General features: G+C 41.4%; 1 protein-coding gene across 2 annotated transcripts in view; it reads right to left on the minus strand.

Annotated features, from left to right (window-relative positions):
• MON2 (MON2 regulator of endosome-to-Golgi trafficking) overlaps window positions 1-19,293 on the minus strand; it is a 96,158-nt gene extending 76,865 nt beyond the window's left edge. For both annotated transcript variants that reach the window (XM_083182310.1, XM_083182309.1), the window contains exons 1-5: window positions 18,976-19,293; window positions 4,017-4,080; window positions 2,138-2,265; window positions 956-1,087; window positions 143-272 (exon numbers count right to left, since the gene is read on the minus strand). In XM_083182310.1, the coding sequence (XP_083038436.1) occupies window positions 143-272; window positions 956-1,087; window positions 2,138-2,265; window positions 4,017-4,080; window positions 18,976-19,089 (568 nt within the window). In that variant the 5' untranslated portion in view covers window positions 19,090-19,293. The remainder of the gene's footprint in view (window positions 1-142; window positions 273-955; window positions 1,088-2,137; window positions 2,266-4,016; window positions 4,081-18,975) is intronic.
• Window positions 19,294-25,847: the final 6,554 nt, after the last annotated feature.

The following is a 25,847-nucleotide window of genomic DNA, read 5'->3' on the forward strand; positions in this document are numbered from 1 at the left end:
CTTTGGAGATGCTTTGAACCAATCATCTAGCCATCACATTTTGGCTAGAAATATTGGAAGCTAAGAGACTTTGAGAGCTTACATCCTTTCAGTGAAGAGCATAATGTCAGAGAACATCTTACAATAAAGTGGCCATTATTACCTTTGTGTCTTTCATCTTCTGCCACCATTCTCTCAAACACCACAGTGACCACCTGCCGCACTGTTGCCGCAGCCGTATTATTCGTTATGTTATCTTTTGTGAAGTGAAGTCTGAAGCAAAGGACAATAGCCTGAAAGAAATCACATGAATAGTGGCAGAAGTCACAAGAAGCAGCAGCAACCCTGAGACAGAAGCAAGGACAGATGAAGTGGTGACTACTCTGTGCACACATTCCTAACGCTTGCAGGTTTTACCAAGTGGATTTCCCACAAAGGAACAAGAAATCCTCCCTGACCCTTAAGGCCTTTGGGTACCATTTGGTTTCCAAGTCTAAAGACACTTACATCTGAAAGAAGTTGTTACCTTGTATTAGCATACAGGTTCAAAACACCTTACTCCACATTCAGAATTTGCCTACAACATGGTCCACTTCAACAATTCTTATGTCACACTTAAAACAGCTGCCAATATACTGGTGAAATGGTAAAACTTATTGGACAGCTTAGGTTTATAACAAAGACCTCCCTTCACCAGCATAATTGTCCCCTTATTCTTAAAACTGAAGGTGAGGATTTGACAGATGAAAAAAAGACAGCAAGACCTATATTTGATAAATTACAAGAGGCAGATGTACTCAAGCTGAAAAGAGTGATAAAGTGAAGAGAGATAAAATATCACTCAATCAGCTCTGGGTATTTTTCAAACCCCACTTGTACCATGGCAATTAGAAGCCGGATGATTGTGACTCTCTCCACGGCTTAATACATCTCCTCCATAGTCTGTTCATGGATGTCCATATGTAAAACATGTTACCTTTGATAGGGAATCATCATGAACCACTGTGTTCGTTGTCAAAAGTACCAAAACAGTCTGTAGAAGCTTCAATTCTTCAAGGCCGTTTTCCATGAGCTGCCATAACATGTTGATAATATTACCAGCAGCAGCCTATAAGAAGTAAGAAGAGCAGATTACAAAAGAATATTAATTCCAGGACTGACCACAACATTATCTAAATTATTGGATTTTGGTTCTTCCCTGTTGCTGTATTCAATGCTGCAGGAGCTCGCTGCCCCTGACGGCGAATTTTAACCCCTGCAGCCGGGGAACGGCGGCAGGCAGGGAGATGTAAGCCTCCCTGCCTGCGCCAGACACTGTGGGGCACAAGCAGGGCTTCCGGGGACACAGGCAGCAGAAACTGCCCTTCCGGGAGAGCTGGCAGGGGACTGGGGTAGGGAGCCACTGCACTGCCCCCGCTCGGCATATGTAATGAGAGGGAGCAGTGAATATATGAATATCTAATGAGCCTCTCTCGGCCCCCTGCTGGCAAATGAGTAAAAAAAATTTTTTTTAAATACATATTAATGTGCTTCAAGCACATGATTAAAAATAGCATGCCCCTTCACAGAAAAAAAATCAGATTTTTTTTACACCAAAAAACAACACCATTTATTTTAAAAGATCACTTTCCAGTTCCAGTTTGGCCAACAAAATGTCTCCTCGCAAACAGGGTCTTAATGGTGCAATGTACTTTCTATTCAATCCTGATCAAATCGGGATCCTGATCAAATGGTGCCATCTACACATTCGATTTAGACTATTTAGTACAGATCTGTACTATATAGTCTTGCCTACACAGTCTATTTTTCTATTTGATTTCAATGCTGCTTGGGGCTGCACATCGGGAATGAATCAAATGCATTTGTTTTCCGTTAGAGTTTGTTTATTTAAGCAAAATCGAATAGAAAAAAGACAAAAAATCGAACCGTGTGTATGCCCTATTAGCAGTCAAGTCTTCATCTAGTGTTTTTGATCTAAATGAGATCATCCATCTTAAAAATAACTGAGCACCACCAAGCTCTCCATCCTCCATGTTCAAAATAAGCAGTTTGCTCTTTTCCGCTCGCTTCTTACAGACGCTGACACCTTGTTTTGATCAGGAAAGTAGACTTTGCTTAAGGTTGAGGGAAGTACCCTAACAGCTTGTGATCACCATACCTCAGATACCACTTCATGTGACATGAGTCTCTGGATAGCAGCAAGACAAAGTTGGGTAATCTTCGGCTCTTTTGTTCCGCAGCCCATGAGGAAAGGTTGAACAACTTCAGAGCTGTTCTCCTTTAAAGCTACAGGGAAGATAGGAAGACATAAAATAACTGTTATTGCAGTACTATCTATATTATACCCTATCTTATCCACAAATATATAACAGCTTTAACATGCATTCAAATTAATTGGTACTTAATTGCGCCACTGCCCCACGAATCGCATCGCATGCAATTTAGCGTCGCATCGCGTGCAATCCAATGCGATGCGATTTAGCACACCCCCACTCGAGGGGAGGGGACACGGAAAACGAGCCCTGTGGAATACACGTCAAGTAATCCACATCCACTCCCCACGCTTGAGGCTCGTTTTCCTCGTCCACTCGCGACGCTTCGGGCTTGGTGGCTCGCCACACTTTATAAACTCAACTCCATGCCACCGTGGATAGTTGGGGTATGAACAGGTCGGAAGGATGAGTAGCGATGACATGGATAGTGGGGGTGTGATAATCGCATCGGATCAAATCGCATGCGATTTGCATACAATGTGATAGGGGTGTGTGGTAAAATCGAATTGCATGCAAATTGCATGTGATGCGATCCGTGGGCAGTGGCGCTGTGAAACTACACAAGTACCAATTAATTCACCACACAGGAAGTTAACTGTAGGCCTTCCATTGTTTCCTACCCTAACCACACTGCAGTCATGCAAGCACCTTGCACACAGTCCAAGCCCCAATTTTCAGAGATTAACCACATATAATGAACATGCCCAGGTCAGCAGGGTCAAAGTTCAGTTTTTACTGAAATATATGCTGTTTAAGGTCTCAGTGTACTCAGAATTCATCTGATCAACTTATGTAACATTTTTTGACTCAAAGTAGTCCCCTTTTTCTGACACAATCATGGCATTCTTGCTACAATGGAAATCAATAACGACAATAATGCTTCCTCCTATATGTTTGGCACTTAGGGGCAATCCAATGGTGAAGGGTGAAAGTTGCCATTGCAGAGGTATTGGAGGTCTGGCAATGACCCCTTCTCTTGCACCCCTTGTTGCCTGCTCTCACCGTGAATTGGCACGATTTTATATGCAGCTGTACGAAATTGTGCAAGTCCAAGCTATCGTAAAGAGCGGCTGTTACCGCACTAACTTGCAGGGACACTTGCAGAAACATCGCCTACAACTGGATTCACCTCTTAGTGTCCCAGGGTCATTTTGCTATTAAAAGCATTGAACTTTTAAATGGGGGCTTAATGGGGTATGCAATTACCCATGATCATTGATCAGGGTTAATTTATTCACCAATATCCCTGAAAAGCCGACGTGTGACATGACTTTTGTTTTCAAGGATTAGGTTTTTCCTGCCTCTGGTTTAGTAAGGATTATGTTTCTCCTGCCTTCGGCAGGTGCAACCAAATCTCCTGCAGACAGCAATGTTTTCATGCAAAATCAAAAGGCTGTTTCTCATAAAAATACACCTCATAGTCTTGCCTAAAAAAAAAAAAAATCATAGAAAAATTGGGATAAATCATGAAAAACCAACATTTACATTGCTGCAGAACAGCTGTAAGCTGTTGACTTGTTTCATGAAAAAGGCCTCTTAATTTTGTTTTGCATAATGCTCAAATTTACATTGCTTTTACATTTTTGCTAATACAAACATTTCTTTTAACCTCAGTATACTGCTTATATTTGTGCCAATTCAAGCTATTCATTTAACACGGCAATCCACAGGTTGAGTATCATTTGTATAAGGCGCACTTTCCCATATTGATTTATACCAGTCTCCAGCCTCAGTATGATGCAGAGGGAACATTATCATAATTACCTGTCAGAATGTCAGTGTTCCGTGCAGCTATGTTTTTCACCTTCACAATGCCGGATTCTGCAGCCTGTTAAACAAAAGTAATCATTGGACTACAAATTCTAAAATGGGAATACATGACATGTAACGTTAAACAGTTTATCATTAATTTAACGCTTTATGGAACTCTATTTCTGAATGAAATTTTTGTGTCTTCCTATATATTGCCGAATCCTCTTCATGTTATGAACACAATGCATTTGCTAATATTTGTTTGTAAACCTCATATTCACAAACATTCTGCGCTCTAAAAGCAGTGCAATCTGGACTTCTTGGTTGGGTTGGTCATACCTCTCCATGTATACAGTCTTAATATACACCTCATTTTTGTGTTGGAGAGGTTTCAAATAGATCCTTAGGGCTTATATGTTTACCTTAAAGCGTCAGTTAATTTTTTCCAAATATGTATAATACTAGAGTATATCCCTGTTCCACGTACCAGTGAGATACTTAAGAAAACGGGGGATTTACATCATTATTCCAGGATATACCTGCTCCTCTACTGGCTATCCAGGTGCACAGAATCTGCTCTGCATAAACTGGCAGGTGAAGCAGGATTTGGTTCTAGCAGTCCAATCTGGCAACCAGTGTAGATTCTCTTCTACAGTGAAGGCATTTTTAAGTTTTTCCAATCAGTTACTAAACAGATATGGGATCCGATGTACTATGTTCATTAGATATATACAGTTAGGACATGCTATGAGGATACAGTTTTCACCTCCAGTGGTTTTCATCAGAAATCTGATTCAGGGCCAGATGCACTAAGCTTCAAAAGTGATAAAATGGAGAGTGAGAAACAGCCAGCCAATCAGCTCCCGAAGCGTGGCAAGCGAAGCAAGCCCGCGAGGGTCCGTTTGGGACCCTTCTTCCGACCTTGCTCCTCCTCTCTCCGGCCCCTCTCCTCCCCTGTGACATCAGGAGGTCCCTTAGCCCACTACAATCTAGACCTAACCATACTTCTAGGGGTGCTACTATGTCACTGAGATTTCAGCAAAAGCAGTTATTTTGCTTAGGCCCTATTTAACACCTTCAATGAAGGCCACATTTGGTAGGCAGAACAACCTGCAACTGCTATAAATGTGGTGCACCTTCTGACATTATTAGGAGTATATAGTGTGCGCTGATATTTCAGACCGTAGGAAATAATCGGCACACATCTATTCTATGTGGATGTTGCTGACCGCACTTAAGACATGCGGATTACATTGTTTTTAAAGTAGAATCTGCATTGTTGAAAACTGAGGCTGGATTTACATAGTTACATAGTAGGTAAGGCTGAAAAAAGACTTGCGTCCATCTAGTTCAACCTGGTATAGATATCCATTGCTGATTTGGTAGGTTCTGCTATTTTACAGACAAATTATATTTCTTATTTGTACCCATGGATGTTTTTCTCCAGTAAATGTTTGTCCAACTTTGCCTTGAACGCATTTAATGAGCCAGCCATTACCACCTCTCTGGGAAGAGAGTTCCAGAGTTTGACTGTTCTGACCGTAAAGAAATTCTTTCTACTAGCTGAATGAAATCTTTTTTCTTCTAATCTATACTCATGCCCTCGCGTCCTAGATTCCTTTCTAGTAGAAAATAGGGTGTGTGACAGTTCCTTATATTGGCCCTTGATATACTTGTACATGTTGAGCATGTCCCCCCTTAAACGTCTCTTTTCTAATGTAAATAGTCCCAAATTGCTTAATCTCTCCCCGTAGCTTAAATTCTCCATTCCCCTAATAAGCTTTGTTGCTCGCCTTTGGACTTTTTCTAATTCTATGATGTCCTTTTTATAGTGTGGGGCCCAGAACTGTACTCCGTACTCTAGGTGAGGTCGCACCAATGCTTTATATAGTGGCATAATTACCCTTGAGTCCCTAGTTTCCATTCCCCTCTTAATACATGCCAGAATTTTGTTGGCCTTTTTTGTAGCTACATTGCAATGGGCACTACATCCTAGATTGCTGTCTATTTAGACTTCTAGATCCTTTTCAAGTATGGAATTACCCAGTTCCTCTCCGCTAAGGTTGTAACTTGCACACTGGTTGTGTCTCCCAAGGTGCATAACCTTACATTTATCTACATTGAACCTCATCTTCCATTTTTTAGCCCACTCATCTAGAATTGCAAGATCATTTTGAAGCATGGTGACATCTTCTGGTGATTTGATGACTTTGCTAAGTTTTGTATCGTCCGCAAAGATGGATACATTGCTGAGTAACCCTATCCCAATATCGTTAATAAAAATGTTAAACAAAATGGGCCCCAAAACCGAGCCCTGGGGCACTCCACTTAGTACCGGTATCATATCTGATACGGCACCATTCACAACCACTCTTTGTTCTCTATTACATAGCCAATTCCCTACCCATCTGCAGATATTTTCACCCAATCCTAGGTTCTCCATTTTATTAATCAATCTCTTGTGTGGGACAGTATCAAATGCTTTAGCGAAATCTAGGAAAATCACATCTACAGCATTTCCATTATCGAGGTTTTTGCTAACCTCTTCATAGAACCCTAGTAGATTAGTTTGGCATGAACGATTTTTCACGAACCCATGTTGGTTAGTACTGAGTAGACGGTGATTATCTAAATATTCCTGGATACCATCCCTTAAAAATCCTTCAAATAGTTTACCCACAATTGATGTTAAACTAACGGGTCTGTAATTAGCGGGATCTTCCTTTTTTCCTTTTTTGAATATTGGCACTACCTCTGCTATTCTCCAATCTTTTGGTACTATACCTGACGATAGTGACTTGCTAAAAATATAATGTAGGGGGGTAGCTAGTTCATCCCTTAATTCCATTAATACCCTCGGATGAATCCCATCTGGCCCTGGTGACTTATTTGTTTTGAGTTTGCTTAGCCTCAGTATTATTTCCTTCGGCGTGAAATCCACAATGAGATCTGGCTTATTTGTCCCGTTTGTGGTAAATGTTCGTTCCACAGTCTGCTCTCCCTTAGTAAATACTGATGAGAAGAACTCATTTAACAGTTTTGCTTTTCCCTTGTCCTCAGTAACACTTTTTCCACTAGTATCAGTTAGTGGGCCTATGTTTTCCTTAATTAAACGTTTACTATTTATGTATTTAAAAAACTTCTTGTCGAATCCAAACTCAGAAAGTTTTCAACATTCCGGAGGATTGAATACCGACATTACATACATGGTGAATGCCTTAGTCTCCCTGCTGTCCATAGCTACAGATCATTTATCTGATGCTGTTAATAGCGGCATATGTCTCTGTTATGCTCACAAAGGTCCGGAGACATAGAAAATCAACATCCTCTATCGCAAGAGTGCTTTGGACTTGTAAAGTAATTACCCGTGATATCAAATTAGCTGTTAAACATTGGGAGGATGTTAATTTATCCTATGCAAAATTACATAATGGAAACATTATCCGATCCAAGTCCCATTTCCCTACCCTTCCTGCATGTCCTATGTACTGTGGGTATGGTTTATTGGTTCGACACTCAATAGGTCTACACTGGAAAGAGGTTTACACAATAAGGTCGACACAAGTTTTGCCCTTTTTTGGAATCAACAACTGATCAGATGGACCCCCAATTAGTGTGCCGCACACTTTCTCTAGTCATGCTTCTGGCCCTCTATTGTAAGTCATGTAAAGAAGTAAACATTCTTAATAAAAAAAATAAAATAAAAAAAAATGACTGCTGCAAGATTAGTCTAAAAGCTTCTAAAATCAATTCAAAACATTTAGAAGGACCATTAATTGTTCATAGAAGAATGTCCCACTTGTGTAAAGAATAAAAATATAATGGGGGAATATAAATAGGATGAGAGATTCAGAAAGTGAGAGATTTGGTAAGAAATCTCCAGTTTTTTTTTAAAGCGGCAATCATTTACAATGCAAAATCAGTTTTTTTATTTCTTACCAAATCTCTCACTTTCTGAATCTCTCACGCTATTAAATTTCACCCAATGTTCATTAAGAGAGTTTGGGAGTAATAAGCAAGTGGAGGTGAACATGAAACAAATATTTATTGTTGCCTTCAATTTGATAACTTTATAGACTTCTCCCCTTTGCTGATATGAAACCCTATCAAGACTTCAAAAGTGGCTGCTAGGTTCAGTAAATACTGCTTTAGAGAATTACAAACCTAAGGGGTCTATGTACTAAAGGCCCCCATCCACCAGCACGAGGTATTGAATGCGATACCCCGCCAACTCACCCAGCAGCTCCTGGGTGGCTGGACCACATAGGATACATCATATACGGAGCTTTTGGATACCATGGATCGTATGCAATCCCTCGCATGGCTGTGGCATACAATAAATATTCATGACAGCCATGGCGACCTACGACTCCGATCCGAGGGGAATGGGAACATGATCCCTCATCCTGGAAGCTAGGAATCGGAGAGACTTAAAGTATAAGCCAATCAGCTACTAACTGCCATGTAACAGGCTGTATTTGAAAAATGACAGGAGCTGGTTGGTTGGTAATTTCTCTCCACGGCTTAGTACACCGCCCTTACTTAATGGACCCTATACTTGTCTGTCATCTATAACTGTTTACTCATACACCAATGTTATTATTTGGATACTCTGAGATCCTTTTTTTTCCTGTATAGTCCCCTCTGTGCTTATCCCTGATAAATGCATTGGTTTAAGAAATAGCTTCTAAAGCAGAGAGGAATAAAGGTTGCATTTATAAATGAAATCTAAAGACTTCTGGTGAACGTGGGACCAGAAATATAAAGGACTTTACAGGGTGTGAGAGTGGAAAGACTTTCAGTTACCGCACAGGAAAATGGTGATTCATCCCAGCAAACTGTTTGCTTTAGCCATCAAAACTTCAGTCAATTTTTAAAAATATTTTAACTACATATTGTAGGCATATTAATGCCATGAGCTTCATGTAATTAAGTAAAGTCCGAGTTCTATGGACATGCGGCTGATTTCCGATTTATTTATTTATTTTAAATGGGCAATCATTTACAAGGAAAAACTATACCTTGGTTTCCGCTTAAAAAAAAGCCAGAATTCGTCCGGCATCGTGCACAGCCACCGAACTAGGACTTCGGTAACTCCGGCCCCATGTCTTTTATCAGCAACAGCATCATCCCATTTAGGAGAACCCACAATTTGTAACTCTGTTAATAAATTTTAACTTGTGGTATTCAAACAGCAAACAAAAGAAAATAAATAAGTGATAAATACATATATTTCAGTATACATTTATACCAATGATAAAACGTAAGATATATGAATAAGGAAATTATAGGAATTTTCTCCCAATGGTCTCTCAGCTGGGTTGATAAAAAGTAAATTCAAGCAAAACCTAGCTCACCATGGCAACAGGCCTAAAATGCTGTTAGCATGGAAGCTGCTTGTTTGTGGCAGAAGCAGCTGAATTGGGACACTTGTTCTCTTATTCAAATATACAGAATGAAGCCAAAAATCAGAAGAAGGATTTAATTGCAGTATTTGTACCAGCTTTTTCATATACAGTATACAGCAACAGTCTGCAAATCAGCACATGGCTCATAAATACTCAGCACATTTTAATAATTTTTATATATTTGTTAATAAAGTACAAAAGTAATGAAATAGAACTAAAAGCAGTAACTAATGTAGATACACACACCAGAAAGACCATGATTGTGCGACGATAGGTACCCAATCCAATGTAGATGACGAATCTTAAGTGCAGCAGGTAATATCTCCAAAGCGACCAAACAACCGGCAGGGACGTGCATCAGATCGGAATCACACTGATAACATGAACAATTCTGCTCTTTTTACATACACTCGGACGTTAGACACAGCGTAATTGGGGGAATTGAGCCCAAATCGTTCTGGTGTGTACCCAGCATAACTTCAAAAATAAGTGTTATTTACTTTAAAACACTGGGCTTTCAGCATATAATAGGATGACATATTGTGCCCCAACGTGTAATACAAGATTCATTTTCTGGGGCATATAACATCTATATAGCTATGTCTACATCGATATATATATATATATAGTCTAGTGTATGTGTGTTACATAGACACTGCCATCTGTTGGCAGCAAATGAAACTACATCTCTTTCTCTCTCTTGCATTACCTATTGTACTAGCTTTAGAAGCATGAGTGGTCTCAAAACATTACTCAATTTAGCCCCAACATATAAATGTTTTTAAAGGCAAAACCAACCTGAAACTTTATGGCCGGCTACACATCAGAATGATGATGCGGGACTGACCAGAAGCCTGGACGCTAGTCAGGATGTGGGCATCGGTATTGTGACTGTTGGCATCTCATCTGGCAAGATTGTCACCACATCCCCACCACAGACACAAAATGGATTTATTCTAAAAATATATCCAAAATGGCACCTACCCTTTTCAGTACACATTAAGGACTATTCATAACATTTATTCCAGCTGCTTGCTGATCCTTTCATATTATGGCAGGCGCACTACTTAATTGTATTATCGCCTTCTTTACTCCGAGCCTGTCACTGCCCATGGTGCATCAGATTAATTTGGCTTTGTACTCAGTCACGGTGATTTTTATTAAATTAGATTTCTCAAGACTACTGGTTTCCCATAATAAAAAAAAAATCTGAATTATGCAAAAGCAAATCACCATAGGGCTGTTAAATTCATATAATTATCATATTACTAGTCCAGATATTTAAATTAGCTAACAAGCATCAGATAGCTGCATAATAAGATATTTTCTTTTTACAATATCTAATATATTATTTCTCTAATGTTTATTCTAGAACAAGCTTATGTATTATTCTTATTGGTGGTATTCGTAGGTTTTAAATCCTGCTTTCATTATTAGCTGTCCATCAATTTCAATAAGCTACATATATATCAGCTTTTGCATTTGCATCATTTGCCTGATATCAATGGGTTATAAAATATGAATGGCGTTCCACAGGGTCACGTTGAAGACACTTTTTCATTATTCAAGTTCACAGAAAAGCCTGTGAATCATCTATCAAAGCTCAATGCTGTTTTGTGTCCCCTAATAACATAGGGGCAGATTTATTAAACTTGGAGAAGAGATAAACTGGAGATAAAGCGGAGAAAAGGTAAAAGGAGATAAAGCACCAGCCAATCAACTCCCAACTGTCTTTTTCAAACACAGCTGATTGGCTCGTGCTTTATCTCCTTTTACATTTTCTCTGCTTTATCTCTAGTTTATCTCTTCTCCAAGCTTAATAAATCTGCCCCATAGGCCCTTATTCAGATCTGATCGCAGTACAAATTTATTCTCAAAATGGGCAAAACCATGTGCACTGCAGGTGGGGCAGATGTAACATGCATAAAGTGTTAGATTTGGGTGGGGTGTGTTGAAACTGAAATCTAAATTGCAGTGTAAAAATAACGCAGCCAGGGTTTACCCTGCACATAAACAAAATAACTCACACAAATATAACTCTCTCTATACATGTTACATCTGCCCCAACTGCAGTGCACATGGTTTTGCCCATTTTGAGAACAAATTTATTTGTACTACGATCAGATCTGAATAAGGGCCATAGTCCTTGAAGTAGAAGCTGGGAGATGGAGCATACCGAGGTACTTGTACCTCTTATTATTGCTACTATGGCAGGCTGTATATACTAACACACAGAGATTGGCGACAACACCCAAAATAACATGAATGCACAGAAATCTCACATTACATTGGTTGTCACCAATATTACATCTCCATATATATTCACCTGATATCATAATCTGCTGACCACACGAGGGTCCAAATGAACTCAGGGGTAGAAGGTCTGTAGGTCTGGTCGACACTATTAAGGCTTACGTGTATTGGATCGATCACTGAAAGTCAACGGGGCTTAGGTCGAAACATGAAAAAGGTCAACTTGGCTGAGTTTGACATGGTCAAAAGGCCGACACAAGCATGAGGCGGACAATGGGAAGGGTGACAGTCACAAGATTAAGATGTGTTTTTATGCTTACTATACTGGGGGCGTGGATGGAGAATAGAATAGTGTGTCTGAAGCATTGCGAGCACAGTGAGCCATGCCAGGGGACGTTATGTCCATGTCGACATTCAGGACAAAAATAACATGTAAAACTCTTTAGACTGTAGACCTTCCCATTGTCGAACTAATGCTTGTGTCGACCTTTTGACCCGGTCAGCCTTTTTCATGTGTTGACCTAAGCACTGTTGGCCTTCAGTGGTCAGCCCAATGCCCCATACCCACTGACCATAACACATTTATTGCAATCATATGCCTGCTACACTAACCCAATACGTGCACCTCTGTCTGAGCTGGAGCCTGTGCCCCCTCCATTCGATGCTTCAAAAGTTACTGCCTCCAGCAACATTACTGTAAATAGCATGTACCCTAGTATACTACTCATGAAGCAAAATCAAAATGTAGGCAATCTCTACAGCAAGCAAGCCCAAAATATGCTTTAAAAACAACATCCACCTCTTCAAATTTTTATTTTTCCAGAATTAAATTTTCAGGATTAAAATTGTCAAAACAAAAGCAGGAGAGAATGATTTTTAATAATAATAATACCAATGTTGTTTACACACGGTAGATATGCCGTGCTATGCGAGTCCCGATATGATCAGATCGTATCGGGACTCGCATCGCACGGCATGCAGTGCGTGCCACAATTTTGACTATATAGTGCAGATCTGCACTATATAGTCAATGCAGCCAAGACTATCTGTCTTGCGATACGTGAACGCGCATCGGGATCGCAAGCAGATCGTAAGGGTTAAAACCCTTGCAAACTGCATACGATGCTAGATCGTCAACATCGGAAGGCATATCTTACCGTGTGTACACACCATTATCTGTATATTAAGGTCATTAGGTCATTACTTGCTCAGTAAATTATAATTTAAAGAGCAAGTAAAGACAGGATTAGACATTAATACAGAGCAAAGCATGTGCATTATTGATAACATGGGGTAGAATAACATGCATGAGTCTACAACAGCACTTCTGTTTTCTCACACTGTAACAAGACAAGATATAAACTGCAAATCACATGCCAAATGGAGTGCCCCCAGCTTTTATTTTGATAAGCAAATTTGTACCATGCCACAATGACACAGCGGGTCGGATTAAAATGTTTCATTGGGGCGATATTTAAAATGGCCACTTTTATTGTGCATATCACGCACATTAAGGTCAGGTTCAGGAGCGCATAGTGGCAAAACCCAACCAAATTAATGGACGCAATGTAAAAAGTCCCATTTGAGTGCTGAAACGGGTGACTTTTCACGCATTTTAGCTGCCACAACGGCGAGCTATAATGCACGAGGTCACACATTTGAGCGTGCAAACTGGACTTTTTGCGTTGTGACAATTAGTTTAGCTAGCTACATTTGAATAGCTCCATTGGGCGCCCTCTAGGGGTTGCCGGCAGTGTGTGTCAATTAGTGACATGTATCCCAGTCAGTGGTTGATGGGAGCAAAATTCTGATCACACAAGACAACAAATACAGAGTAGGACCTCCAGAAGACAAATACACAACCGCCACTAATCTGCTGTGTCACATTATATACATATACACAGTACACAATTTGTACCTGACACAGCAATATGGAGAGACACCCAGATAAATGCAATAAACAGGCCATGGGTCTATTACTCAGCACTGACAACGCATGACGTAAACAGGGAGTGAGTATAGGTTAATATACAGCTCTAATGTGTAGTAATATCAGAGCATTCACTAATGTATTTCATGCACTGTTTTGTATGGTTTCTCTTAGGTGAAATAATATAAAACACAAAAATACAAACAACATGCAATATAATAATTCATTAATGAATAGTAAGTAGTTTAATTTATATAGCGCACTTTTGCCAACAGGACTCAAGGCGCTTAGTAAAAAAGAAAAAGTTAGCAAACTTTCGAAGTCCAATGTTGTTCAGCATATTTAAGTGAAGCCTCATACACAGTAAACGAGTCATTGGCAAGTGCATACACACTTGCCAATGCTGGGGATGTCAGGGAGCGACGGTCATGCTGCAGTATGACCATCCTTAGCGAGGACTCCCTCGTCCAGACGAGGGAGGGGGTCGAGAACGATGCACTGGAGTGCGCATCGTTAACGATATGGAGTGTACACACTAGGCGATATTGTTCACAATATTGCCTACTGTGTATGGTGCTTAACACTCCCTATAATCAGTACCAACAGAGTTTGAAACTGATGAAGAGTAAACATTTAGATCTCTATCCACACTCCCTGCCGTCCTCTTTGCTCCGCCGCCTGACCTCTCACCTAATCACCTCCTCCCACTCCCGTGTCCAAGTCTTCTCTCGCGCTGCCCCCCTGCACTGGAACAACCTCCCGCCACCCATCAGGCTTTCTGATTCCCTTACCCCCTTCAAGCGCTCCCTCAAAACCCACTTCTTCCGACTAGCCTATCTCTCCTCCTCCTAACCTCTTTCGCTCCTCCTATCCTGCCTACCCTACCCCTCCATCTGTTCCCATCCGTTCCTACTTATCCTATTGTTTTTAGTTTGTCCACCCACCTCCTTTTAGTCTGTTAACTCTTATGAGTAGGGCCCTCCTTCCTCACCCTACCTCTTTACCTCACCAGCGCTCCTGCCCTGTTCTTCCCTTCCTCTACTTCATCTTCAGTCTCCTCGACAATTTCGACACCTACTTCAGAACTGATGCTGATTTTAGTTCTACCAGCTATACCCCTATTTATGCTGTATTTTATCACCACACCCTGTACGTTACCTTGTAATTTGCTATGTACGGCGCTGCGGACACTTTGTGGCGCCTTATAAATAAACAAACTACTACTAACTACTACACCAATTAGAAGTGATATACTCTAATAGCCAAAGCCAGTTAAAGATTTGAATGATGGTGCTCAATTAATTCCCAAATGGAAGATATGTAGGTCAGTACGGCTTACTAAAGGTTCCTTGTTAAGCTTGTATTGTATTTTGTGTTGTAAATTGCAACAGATTTCCAATCAGAAAATCAGGATAATTCATTCAAAGCTCTAAATCACTCTAATGCCCTGTACACACGGTGCAATTCATGGACACTTTTGATTCGATTTTCAGTAAATGGTCAAAATCAAACGGTTTTCAGCCGCATTTGATTCCGATGCGTGCTCCCGTTCAGTCTATATTGAATACAAAAATAGACTGTGCAGGCAAGACTATACAGTACAGATGTGTATTATGTAGCCAAAGTCAAATGGGCACACTGTGCCATGTGATTCGATCCCCATCGAATCGGAATTGAATAGAAAAAAAGAATCGCACAGTGTGTACAGGGCTTAATGCTGGGTATACACTCCACAATGCGTATACCCAAATAAAATACAAAAAAAGCCTGCCAAAAACTGTAGCATAGCCGTTACGCGATTTCTTAAAACATCTACTTCAGACACATAGTAATTATACTATTGTTAATAAGTACTTAAATTAGTTTGAAACAACATTATAATTTAACATATAAAAAGTGATGCTTGCATTTCTAATTTTAGCGTACTTGATGTTGTATTTTAAATGATTCCAATGACTAAAATAGTGTCCAGAGAATTCAAATAACCTTAAATAATAAAACCACGTGAAACACATCCAAAAATGCAAGAACCACAATAACACATTTTTGTGGCACACTTTCGTCTACATTCAAATGTGCAATGCATGCAAAGCTTGTGACCCCTAACGCATAAACCTGTGATCACCACAGAACTAAACCCATAACTCTGGACAGTTCCCAGTTATGAAGCCAATGGGGAAGTGTTTCATCATGCTATCCAGGGAAACTCGTGGGACACAATCAACGATAATATGAACGAATATCTACCCCAACCACAGTGCAACTCCAATGGAACCCATTTTGCTCAGATCCCACTCCATATGAATCTGCTGCGAAGGAACCAAAGCCCGAATGGCAGATCCAGACATATTCATCAATCCCCATCTAAACTCAAATTTCACATCATAGCAGCTTCTATAAACCAGCAATAACGTCACTACTGAATCTGGCAGGGTATCAAGGCCCAACCCAGAGGTCCAGAACTTTTTTCAGCTGAGTATCAAACACCTCTGGTTACCACCCCTCTCTCTCATCCTGCTTTACCCTAAATACCTTTGTTGTTTCCCTTTCTTATTCCAGTTCATATGGAGAGTGGCTAGTGGAGAGTAAATAAACCAGTTTGGTGGCTAGGGCATTGTAGAACATCTAATTCAGTGGCTAGTGCACAGTAGCCCACCTTATGGCATGGTAAGAGTTTCCATTTTCAATGGATATTGCCTGGTAAGATGTCCATTGTATACTGTATAACATGACAACGCCCCCTACATTACTGCTACTCAAAAGGAAGTCAGTAACAACTAGTTCACATCTCCTAGTGTGATAGTAGAAAAGAAAATGGTCTATACAGCTGACACTATCAGCAAAGTAGGGTAACCTGGTACTACTGTTTGAAGTTTTAGCACCCCTTTACAACTAGTCTGTCAGATTTAGAAAATATATAATAATTTTCACACTCTCTCTTGATAGACAAAGACAGAATCTGTATATACCTTAACCGAAAGCCAAATCAAATACACAAATTATTCAGTTTGTTAAAAGGTGGCTCTTGGGGATCAAAACAGTAGCAACATATCACTAAAGGTACCCGTTCACAGCGCAATCATTGCATGTTATTTGCGTGCGAAGAGATTGGGTCCTAGTTCAAAATGTATGAGCAGCACATACTTTTTAAACTGTGCGAAGGTATATACACAGGATCGTGCATCTCATCACACCCACAAAATGCACCATGTATGGGCACCTAAAGTACATACAGTGTAAAGCAATTATACAATTGGGCCACCTTATCATATTGTCATTATGGGCTAGTGCCCCGGACTGCATGACTTTGGGGGCCATGGAGCAAGGAATGGCTTCATGTTTTACTTTTCACATCTTTAAGCACATTTGATCAGCAGCAAGGATGAAAGTGTGACCAGTGTTGAAATAAAGTCACATTGGGGGCCGCGACTAGAGGTGCTCATCATTCTCGATGGTTGAACACCATCAATGTTATCTTTTATGGTAGCGTTTTCACCATTGATGACGGCATTCCGTTGGTAGCAGCCATCTAATGGCATGGAAGAGATGACCATATGTTGTTAAAATACAGCTGAAATTAATGGTGTAACATGCTTAATTCTGCTTTTTAATTGAATACTTTGAATATGATGGTTAGTTACCATTGATGGCGGAAACCAGCCATCACTTAAAGGTGGGATTCTGATGTTCAACCCTAGTCAGGACTCTGACAAGGGAGCAATACACAAGTAGAGAAGTGGTAGATTGTAATATTGTTACTGAGAGAAACTGACAAGAGGATGGTATATGATATGCTGGCATGGAAATCAAAGCTCGGAGGAGTGAGAGTGATCTGGATTGGAAATGACAAGATAGCAGAGGATTAGCGGCTTTATACACAAATATGGCATTCAAAAGCCTCTGAATTTATTACTCAGCCATAGACACTGCAAGTCCTTTTTTAACTGTTTTTAGAGACTTTTTAAATCTGCAGCTGTAACTATCATAGTACTCCTGATACTATCTTATAATTAGTTTTTGAGGTGTGCATTATCTTTACTGGTGTTCGGTACTTTGCACATGTGTAGGACCCGTACTGGTCACTTTCTAGGAGCTGCAGTGTCTGGCTTGTGGATGATGCAGCCTGGCCAATGGAGTTGCAAGGGATCCGATGCTACAATGCAGTACTAGATCACAAACCCATACAGGACGTGTCTACTTATAACAGACGCCTCCTGATGCATTATCATAATTGAGCATTATGGTAATGCATGGAAGCAGCAGCCATGTACACTTCCATCCACATCTGAATCATGCCCTAAGATCACTGCTTAATGGATTGGAAAATGTACAGCATTTACGATCCTTATGTCTCTTGTATTTTGTCTTTGGTCCCCCTCCTTTGGGTGCCCTACGATGAATTCAGTCGGGAAAATTTTTGTAAACGTATTTACAGCAGTAGTTTTAAAATGAAAGATATGGATTCGCTGGTGGTCCATCTAGTTATGCCCTCCGATGGTCTTCCTGGTGCAAATATAGATCCCTCCACACGCTGAAATAGGTCCTCTCTACGGTTACCTTGCTGCTGTTGTTTCCCGGGATGTAAACACTTTGATAGCCACCCGATGGGTCTCCATGTACCTATCGCTTATCATTGAAATATATATATTTTTTTTTTTTCCTGTATGACCAGTATTTGTTAGCGACGGTTTCAGCAGCACTGTTCCTTAATTACACTCTGCTATCCTGATAGGTTTCATTATGGCTGTGTCTCACGACAATCTTTTGTATTTCTGCGAATGTACCGCCTCCCTCTGTATCCCACCTCTCCCCCTCTTTTATTCTGTATCCCCCTCATTTGTGCTTCATAAAATGTTAATAAAAATCTAATTTTGAAAAAAAAAATAAAAAAAAAATATTTATGAATATGGAATAGTTTATATTAAAAGTAATATTACAGCTTATTTGTTCTGACAACAAAACAAAAGCCAATGTTTCCCAGTTCCTGAGGAGGAATGAGAGGTCTGACTGCAAGCTGATTGGATGGGACTGGATGGCCAGTGAAAGGAGCACAATGGGTCCCTGTAGATAAGCAGTGGATAGCACAATAATCTCTGGCTGTCAGCAGGGCACAAGTATTTCATGGACATCAGACAAGCCTCATGGACCCTAGATAATCTCGGACATAACAGGACCAGGGACCACAGACAGGCAAAGGTGACCACGATTCCCAGATCACATATCAGACAAGTACTGACATTAACCAAACACCATGGCACAAAACAGAGTGAGAGAAGAGCGGGTACCAGGATGCCTAGTGGAGGCTGATGTGATTGGCTGGAGAGGAAGGAGCTACCAAGCATATATAGTTACAGTGCTATTCATACGACATAGCCCATACCTCTTTCACGGGTGGGAACTTTTTCTTGCACTCCATGGAGAGGCCCCGCAGGTCACACTGCATGTTCTCCAGCAGCTTCTTGATGGCCTCGGGGCTGCTGGTGGAGGAGGACATTTTCCAGTTCGCGATCTCCCGTCCGCCACAGAGAAACGGTGACAGGAGCTGAGCGCCGGCTGCAGTGCCGCAGACAACCCGTCCGCCAAGCCCACCCGAGGCTGTCACCAACTAGAACATGTCCCCGGCTGTGTGCAGAGCTGTCAGCTCCACCGATCGGCCATCATCAGCCGAACTCCCAGAATGCCTCGCTCCCCGCACTGACACGTAACAGCCGCTTCCGTAAACACAGGAGAGGAGGCGGCGTGCGCATGCGCGTTACCCCCCTTCCCCAGTCCAGTGCCAGTCCCACTGTACTAGTGCATAGTACATAGTACATTATCGCCCTGGCCTGCGTGTGTGCTACTGACAGCCAGGCCCCTCCCACTGTGTGATAGGCAGATGTGACAGACATGTAAAAATAAATGATTGGAATCTATAATTACATGTAATCAGAATGTACAAGTGAGTGTCCATAAGTAACATCTAATTATAGCTTAATTCCTTTCTCATGTAATAACCATATGAGTAATCTTAAATTATATAGTATGTCAACAATGCTTGCATAAATATGGAGGCATTTTTCTTAATCTATTAATAATTTTGATGGCTAGAAAAAGTAATGACAAATGTTTCAAACCAGTATTTGTCTTCATTTATATTATGGCCGCCACTATATTACAATACTAATAAAATGGATACGGAAAATGATAACGAGCTTGGGACCTGATTCAGAGTTCTCTGGAAATCACTACCAAACTCTGAATGTGGCCCTCAGCTCGTAGTAACCTCTTAGCCTGTGATCTGGCTGCCTCCGAAGTTAAGGTAGCAATAGGTGGACGGTGACAAAGTAATGGGAGATGGTGACAGGGTGACAACCGTCCATTTGGGGGTGTCATTGGAGCGTTTTGTTGGGTTGTTCCGGACCTAGCATGCGGATGGTGCAAGTCAAAATATTAATGATAAAGGCTGCGTCCACAGGAATATGCCCAGTAAGGCTTCCACTACCAGCAGGGCCGGTGCCACCACTAGGCAGCTCTAGGCATTTGCCTAGGGCGCCGGCACCTGGAGGGCGGCAGTTCGCCCCTCACCCCCAGCATGGAGGGTTAGCGAACTGTGTAAAAAACTTGCGGCGCCGGCATCCCTGCAGTGCTGGAGCGGGCAGGGGTGTCCGTGCTGCGGGGGTACCTGCAGCGCTGTCATTGTGTACAAAGCTGGCGGCGGCCGGCGGGGTCCCTGCAGTGAATAGAAAATAACTAGTGCTTCCCGGCCGCCGCGCGCATAGCGCTAGTTATTTTCTATTCACTTCAGGGACCCTGCCGGCCGCCGCCAGCTTTATACACAAGGACAGCACCGCAGGTACCCCTGCGGCACGGACACCCCTGCCCGCTCCAGCACTGCAGGGACGCCGGCGCCGCAAGTTTTTTACACAGGTACCCCATCACCACCGCCCCCTTCCCCCCCCCGGCACCGGGGCGCCCCCACCCCGACTCGCCTGGGGCGCTCCGGTGCCTTGCACCGGCCCTGACTACCAGTTGCACAGATTTTCTGCTCACTTTGGCAGATTCCTGCATTAGCAGGTCACTGTAAACTGGGTGCCATGGGCATATATGGCTCACCTCCCACAGTGTAATGTGCCCAACATGGCTGCCTCACCTGCTACACTTGTGGATGGGATGAAAAATACGTGAACCTGACTGTCTTATTGGGACCCTACTTTACGCTGCGCTTAATTTTGTTAAATTTCTTCTGGGGATAACCTATTTCAGGTTCTTTGAGGGGGAAATGGGGGAGAGAGGGATATTCAGGGTCCGCACACGGTTTGTCCAATAAGGACAGATGCCCCGAAAATAATTTTTTGGGGAGGGTAAGTAGGCTGCCTTTATCAAGATATGTGACAGTGGGTGCTATCCAGGCAATATGGTAGATATAGGAACGAGAAAGAGAAGAATTGCGCTGTGGATGCACACCAAGGAGAAGGGTTTTATTTGGGGGGGGGGGGAAGGTATCGTACCCCACAAAAAAATGGTATTTAAAATATAACTTTTATTATTGGTTATTAAAAAGAAAAGAGACCAACTTCTCATGCAGATTTTTTATATATATATAATCGCATGGGGTGGTCCCCTTCTGAGACTTGCGAAATTATTGGAGAATTAAAAAGACTTTAAACATACAAACATGTAACATACATATGTGACGTGCTTTGGCACGAAAGGAAGAAAGGTGATTTTTATAGGGATAAAAAGAGTTTCCCTAGGGCTGGCTACAAATTTTGCTGTGAATTTGTCTTGCTGTATTGGATAGGTTGTATTCCTTAGTTGGAGAGGGGGATGTTTTGGGTGTCTTTATTGATAGGGGTTTTAATTCCCACTTTTATAACACCTGTTTGTATCCATATCCTAGTCAATAATTGGTGGATGGTTTTCTTCCCCAAAATTATTGGGTCTGTGCGCTTTTATTCCCTTCTATGGGGGTATTCAGTGCTTTAGGAAAGGTGTTATGGATGTTTTTTTCATCCGTTTATAGGGGTTTTAATTCCCATTTTTATAAAACCTGTTTATGTCCTTATCCTGGTCAGTATTTAGTAGATGATATTCTTCCCCAAAATTAATGGGTCTGTGCACTTTTTATTCCCTTCTATGGGGCTTATTCAGTGCTTTAGGAAAGGTGTTATGGATGGTTTTTTTCATCCGTTTATAGGGGTTTTAATTCCCACTTTCATAAAGCCTGTTTATGTCCGTATCCTGGTCATTATTTAGTAGATGGTTCTTTCCAAAATTGTTGGGTCTATGCACTTTTTGTTCTCTTCTATGGGGTTATTCTGTGCTTTTGGAAGGATGTTATAGAAGGTTTTTCATATATGGGTTGCCTTATGTGAATATTTTTAATGCAGGGAATGGTGAGTGCCAAATATTGGGTTTAATTCCTCAATATTCCTTATTCATCTGGATGGCTTGTTGCCATTGACTTCTGCATTTATTTATTATCCCATATGTGGACCACCTTGCATTAATATTATCCGATACTAGGGATGGAGAATACCAATAAATTACTGGTTTCCTAGTATCCCTTTATTTTCTATGCCTGGGTGGTTATAGTGTCTGATGTTTTATACCATCTATTATATATCAGGGTGCAGCCATTAGATATGTCCGCCGTATCTCAAGGCTCCCTTGGTAATTGATCAGGGTAAATACTATGCACAGTGACAGGTTTAGTCCCAATTTACATGAGATCTGATACTGATAAATTTCAGAATATTTATGACCAAGACTAGTGGCATAAATTTATACAGGTTTCAAATGAGGTTTATAACTGGATTTCTGACACTTTGCCCCTATAGTCAGTGTAAGAAATTTTTTGCAGGCATTCGGTCGGTCAGCTAGACATAGTGTTAATAGACTTTTATTTGTCTATATAATTTTTAGACAAATTATTTTATCAGCGTTAGAATTTTGCTGATATTAAATATATATGCCCAAAATGTCTGTTTTTTTTGTTCAGACAGATTTGGGATATCTCAGGCTATCTCCCTTGTTTGGGATTATGTCTATTTCAACACCTTCCAGTAAATCATTCCCCCTCCTAGCGCTTCAAAGTTTGCAAACAAAATTCACAACAACATTGTTTCATTTAACTAAACATTTCAATATGATTAGAAACATTTGTAGCCAGCTTAAGGCTGACACGTGTTTCACAAGTACTGCTTCCTCAGAGGTGGCTCTGAGGTAAAATGGGGGAACTAGAGACCCTAGTTTTGGAGGAAGATTTTGATGTCATAGGCATTACCAAAACTTGGTGGGATGAATCACAGGAGTGGGAGGCTAACATGTTTAGAAAAAATAGATTAGGTAGAAGGGGAGGGGGGGGGATGTTAATATGTTAAACCATCCTTAAAACCATGCATAAGTGAAGACATATACGGGAGTACACTGGAGTCAGTAATATTGGTATGGGTAGAAATCACAGGTAATATTAAAGGGGCTAAAAAAGTTGTAGTAGGAACATGTTATAAGCCACCCAACATAAATACGGAGGAGGAAAAAGACCTCTTGCTATAGGTGGGAAAAGCGGCAAGCTTAGGGGACATTATTATGATGGGTGACTTTAACTACCAGAAGTAAATTGGAAAGATATGTCAACTAGTACCGCTAAGGGAAATTTTTATTGGATGCCCTCAATGACCTCTATTTGTATCAATCTATTGAAAGTCCAACCAGAAAAAAACAATATCCTGGGTCTCTTGATAAGCAACAATGGGGACATTCTTACTAACATAACCATAAGGGAGACATTGGGGAACAGTGATCACAATATGATCACATTTCATTTACATTTTAACAAAGATACTTATATTGGAGCAACTAGGTCCTTAGATTTCAGAAAAGCAAACTTTGGTAAGTCCTTAAAGTATATAAACTGGAAGGAATTATTTAGAGGTATGGATACTACTAAAAGGTGGCAAATGAAAAAAAAATACTGCTGAAGGACACTGATAAATTTATTCCTAGGGTAAATAAAAGAACAAATGTCAAAAGGAAACCTATGTGGCTTAACAGCAAAGTCAAATTTTAAATAGCTAAAAAAAGGAGGGCACTCAAAGCGTTTAAACAAGATGGGACACCCAAATCATTTGCCGCATATAAAGAATGTAAAAAGAAATGTAAAAATACAATCAAGATGGCTAAAGTAGAGACTGAACGTAAAATAGCGGCAGATAGCATATCTAATCCCAAAAATCTCTACAGTTATATAAACGGGAAATGAAAGGAAAATATTGGCCCACTAAAAAATAAGCAGGGTACCCTGGTATTAGAAGGAAAAGTGAAAGTGGAATTATTCTATGAATTTTTTGCTTCGGGATTTACAAGGGAAGAATCTTCAGAAGATCTCTCACAGATTAAATGCTCGGCTCTATGTTTTAGTGAGGAAATAGTCAAAAATAGATTACAGAACCTAATTAGTAACAAATCTCCTGGCTCGGATGAAATACACCTTATGATCATAGGCAAATCTAGGGGGTGGTCCGGGGGTGCACCGGACCACCCATTATCGCATTTTGTAGCTGAGGGATGGGGCTTTCCAACGCGTCCAGCCCCATGTCTCTAGCCCCCTGGGAACCGGAGATAATGCCAGGCAAAGCAAGAACATTTTCCCTATAGGATAACATGGGACCCATTAATTCCGACCCCCACCCAGTTCAACGGCTGCCAGTTTCCCCTTCGGCATCACTGAAGCTCGATGTTGATCTCAGTCGAACCCAAATCGCTGGGCCTTCAATCTGATACAAGGCTGGATCCATATGGGTTAATTGGTTCCAGGGATATTGAGGTTAAACCGTTTTTTTTTTATTATTATTTCTTATATGTAATTTCATGACTGTTTATGTTCTTGAGGGTAGATTTCACTGAAACCAAACAGCCCAGTTTCACGGGACCAAAATCATTCGAAGACAACTCAAAAGTTCTTCAATATGATACTGGTCTCATGTAAATGGGTCAGTTGGTTCCAAAGATATAGCTGGTTGGTTAAAGGGAGGTAGGGAGAGGGGAGTGGTTGTCTCTCCCCCTCACACCAGAAAATGCATGATCCTGGGACCATATTCCAGGGTAAATCCCTGCATTTTCTGTTGTGAAAGGGGTAATATTTCAAACAGCCGTGACCTGCAGTGCTCTGAATACAGCCGGGCAGCCCCCTGCTCTCTGCCCAGCTGTCAATGACTGTCACCCTTGCAGCTTCCGCTCCAATTCTTCTCCCCGCTTTCACCTCAGCTCGCCCCCCCCCCCTTTTCATGTGGTGCCGGTGCCCGGCGTGCTTTCCCAACATCACGCACAACAACAGCGCGCACAATATTTCAACTGTCCACTCGGCTAGAGGGGACACCAGGAGGGGAGTGGGAGCGTGCTCTGCGCTGCGCTCTGCTCCTCTCCCCATAGAAGCAGCTGCACCGCTCTCCATCTCTCCCTGCAGCAGCAACGAAGGCTCATATAAAAATTTACAGTAAGTGGCACTTTTGGGGGCATTGCTTAAGGGACACTACAAGTGGCGGTATGTGGGGGCATCACGCATAATGTGTGGAATAATGTGTAGGGGGCATTAAGGTGTGCAGCATCATGTGTAAGGGGTATTATGTGTGCAGCATCCTGTGTAAGGGGCATTATCTGTGCAGCATAATGTGTAAGGGACATTATGTGAACAGCATCATGTGTAATGAGTACTACTACTGACTATATGTGTTCTCTAACTCTCTATCTATATTTATTAAAATAAATATATTTTTTATAAGGTTACATAGGGTTGTGTGTGTGTTTGGGGGGGCACCTCCGGGCAACTGGAACGAACTTACGCCACTGTTTTCACTCATTCTGTATCAGAGCCGGATTTCAGGGAGGGTTCTAGGGGGTACATAACCCCAGGCCCCCGTCTCTTAGGGGCCCCCGTCCCTGCAGATGAAGACATGCGGATTTCTCCGTCTCTGCAGGGTCCATCCAGGGCCTCCTGTGCAGCACAACAGAAGCACAGTTGCTGTTGCTTTTACAGAGCTCCAGGGCCAGCACCAGCAGAGCTCTCTGGCAGCAGCAGAGGGAGCTAAAGAGCACTGAGGCCCCAGCAGAAGCAGACTCTGGAGTTCTTCATGTCCACTTAACTCATGGATAGTGCTGTATTGCATGTGTGTGTATGTATGTATATGTATGTAGGCTGTATGTGTACTGTATGTGTGTATGCAGTGTATATTCTATTACCTGCTCCCCTCAGTGTGCGCTATTATCTGCCTC

The sequence above is a fragment of the Crinia signifera genome, chromosome 4, assembly GCF_055691185.1.
Source record: "Crinia signifera chromosome 4, ASM5569118v1, whole genome shotgun sequence".
NCBI lineage: Eukaryota > Metazoa > Chordata > Amphibia > Anura > Myobatrachidae > Crinia > Crinia signifera.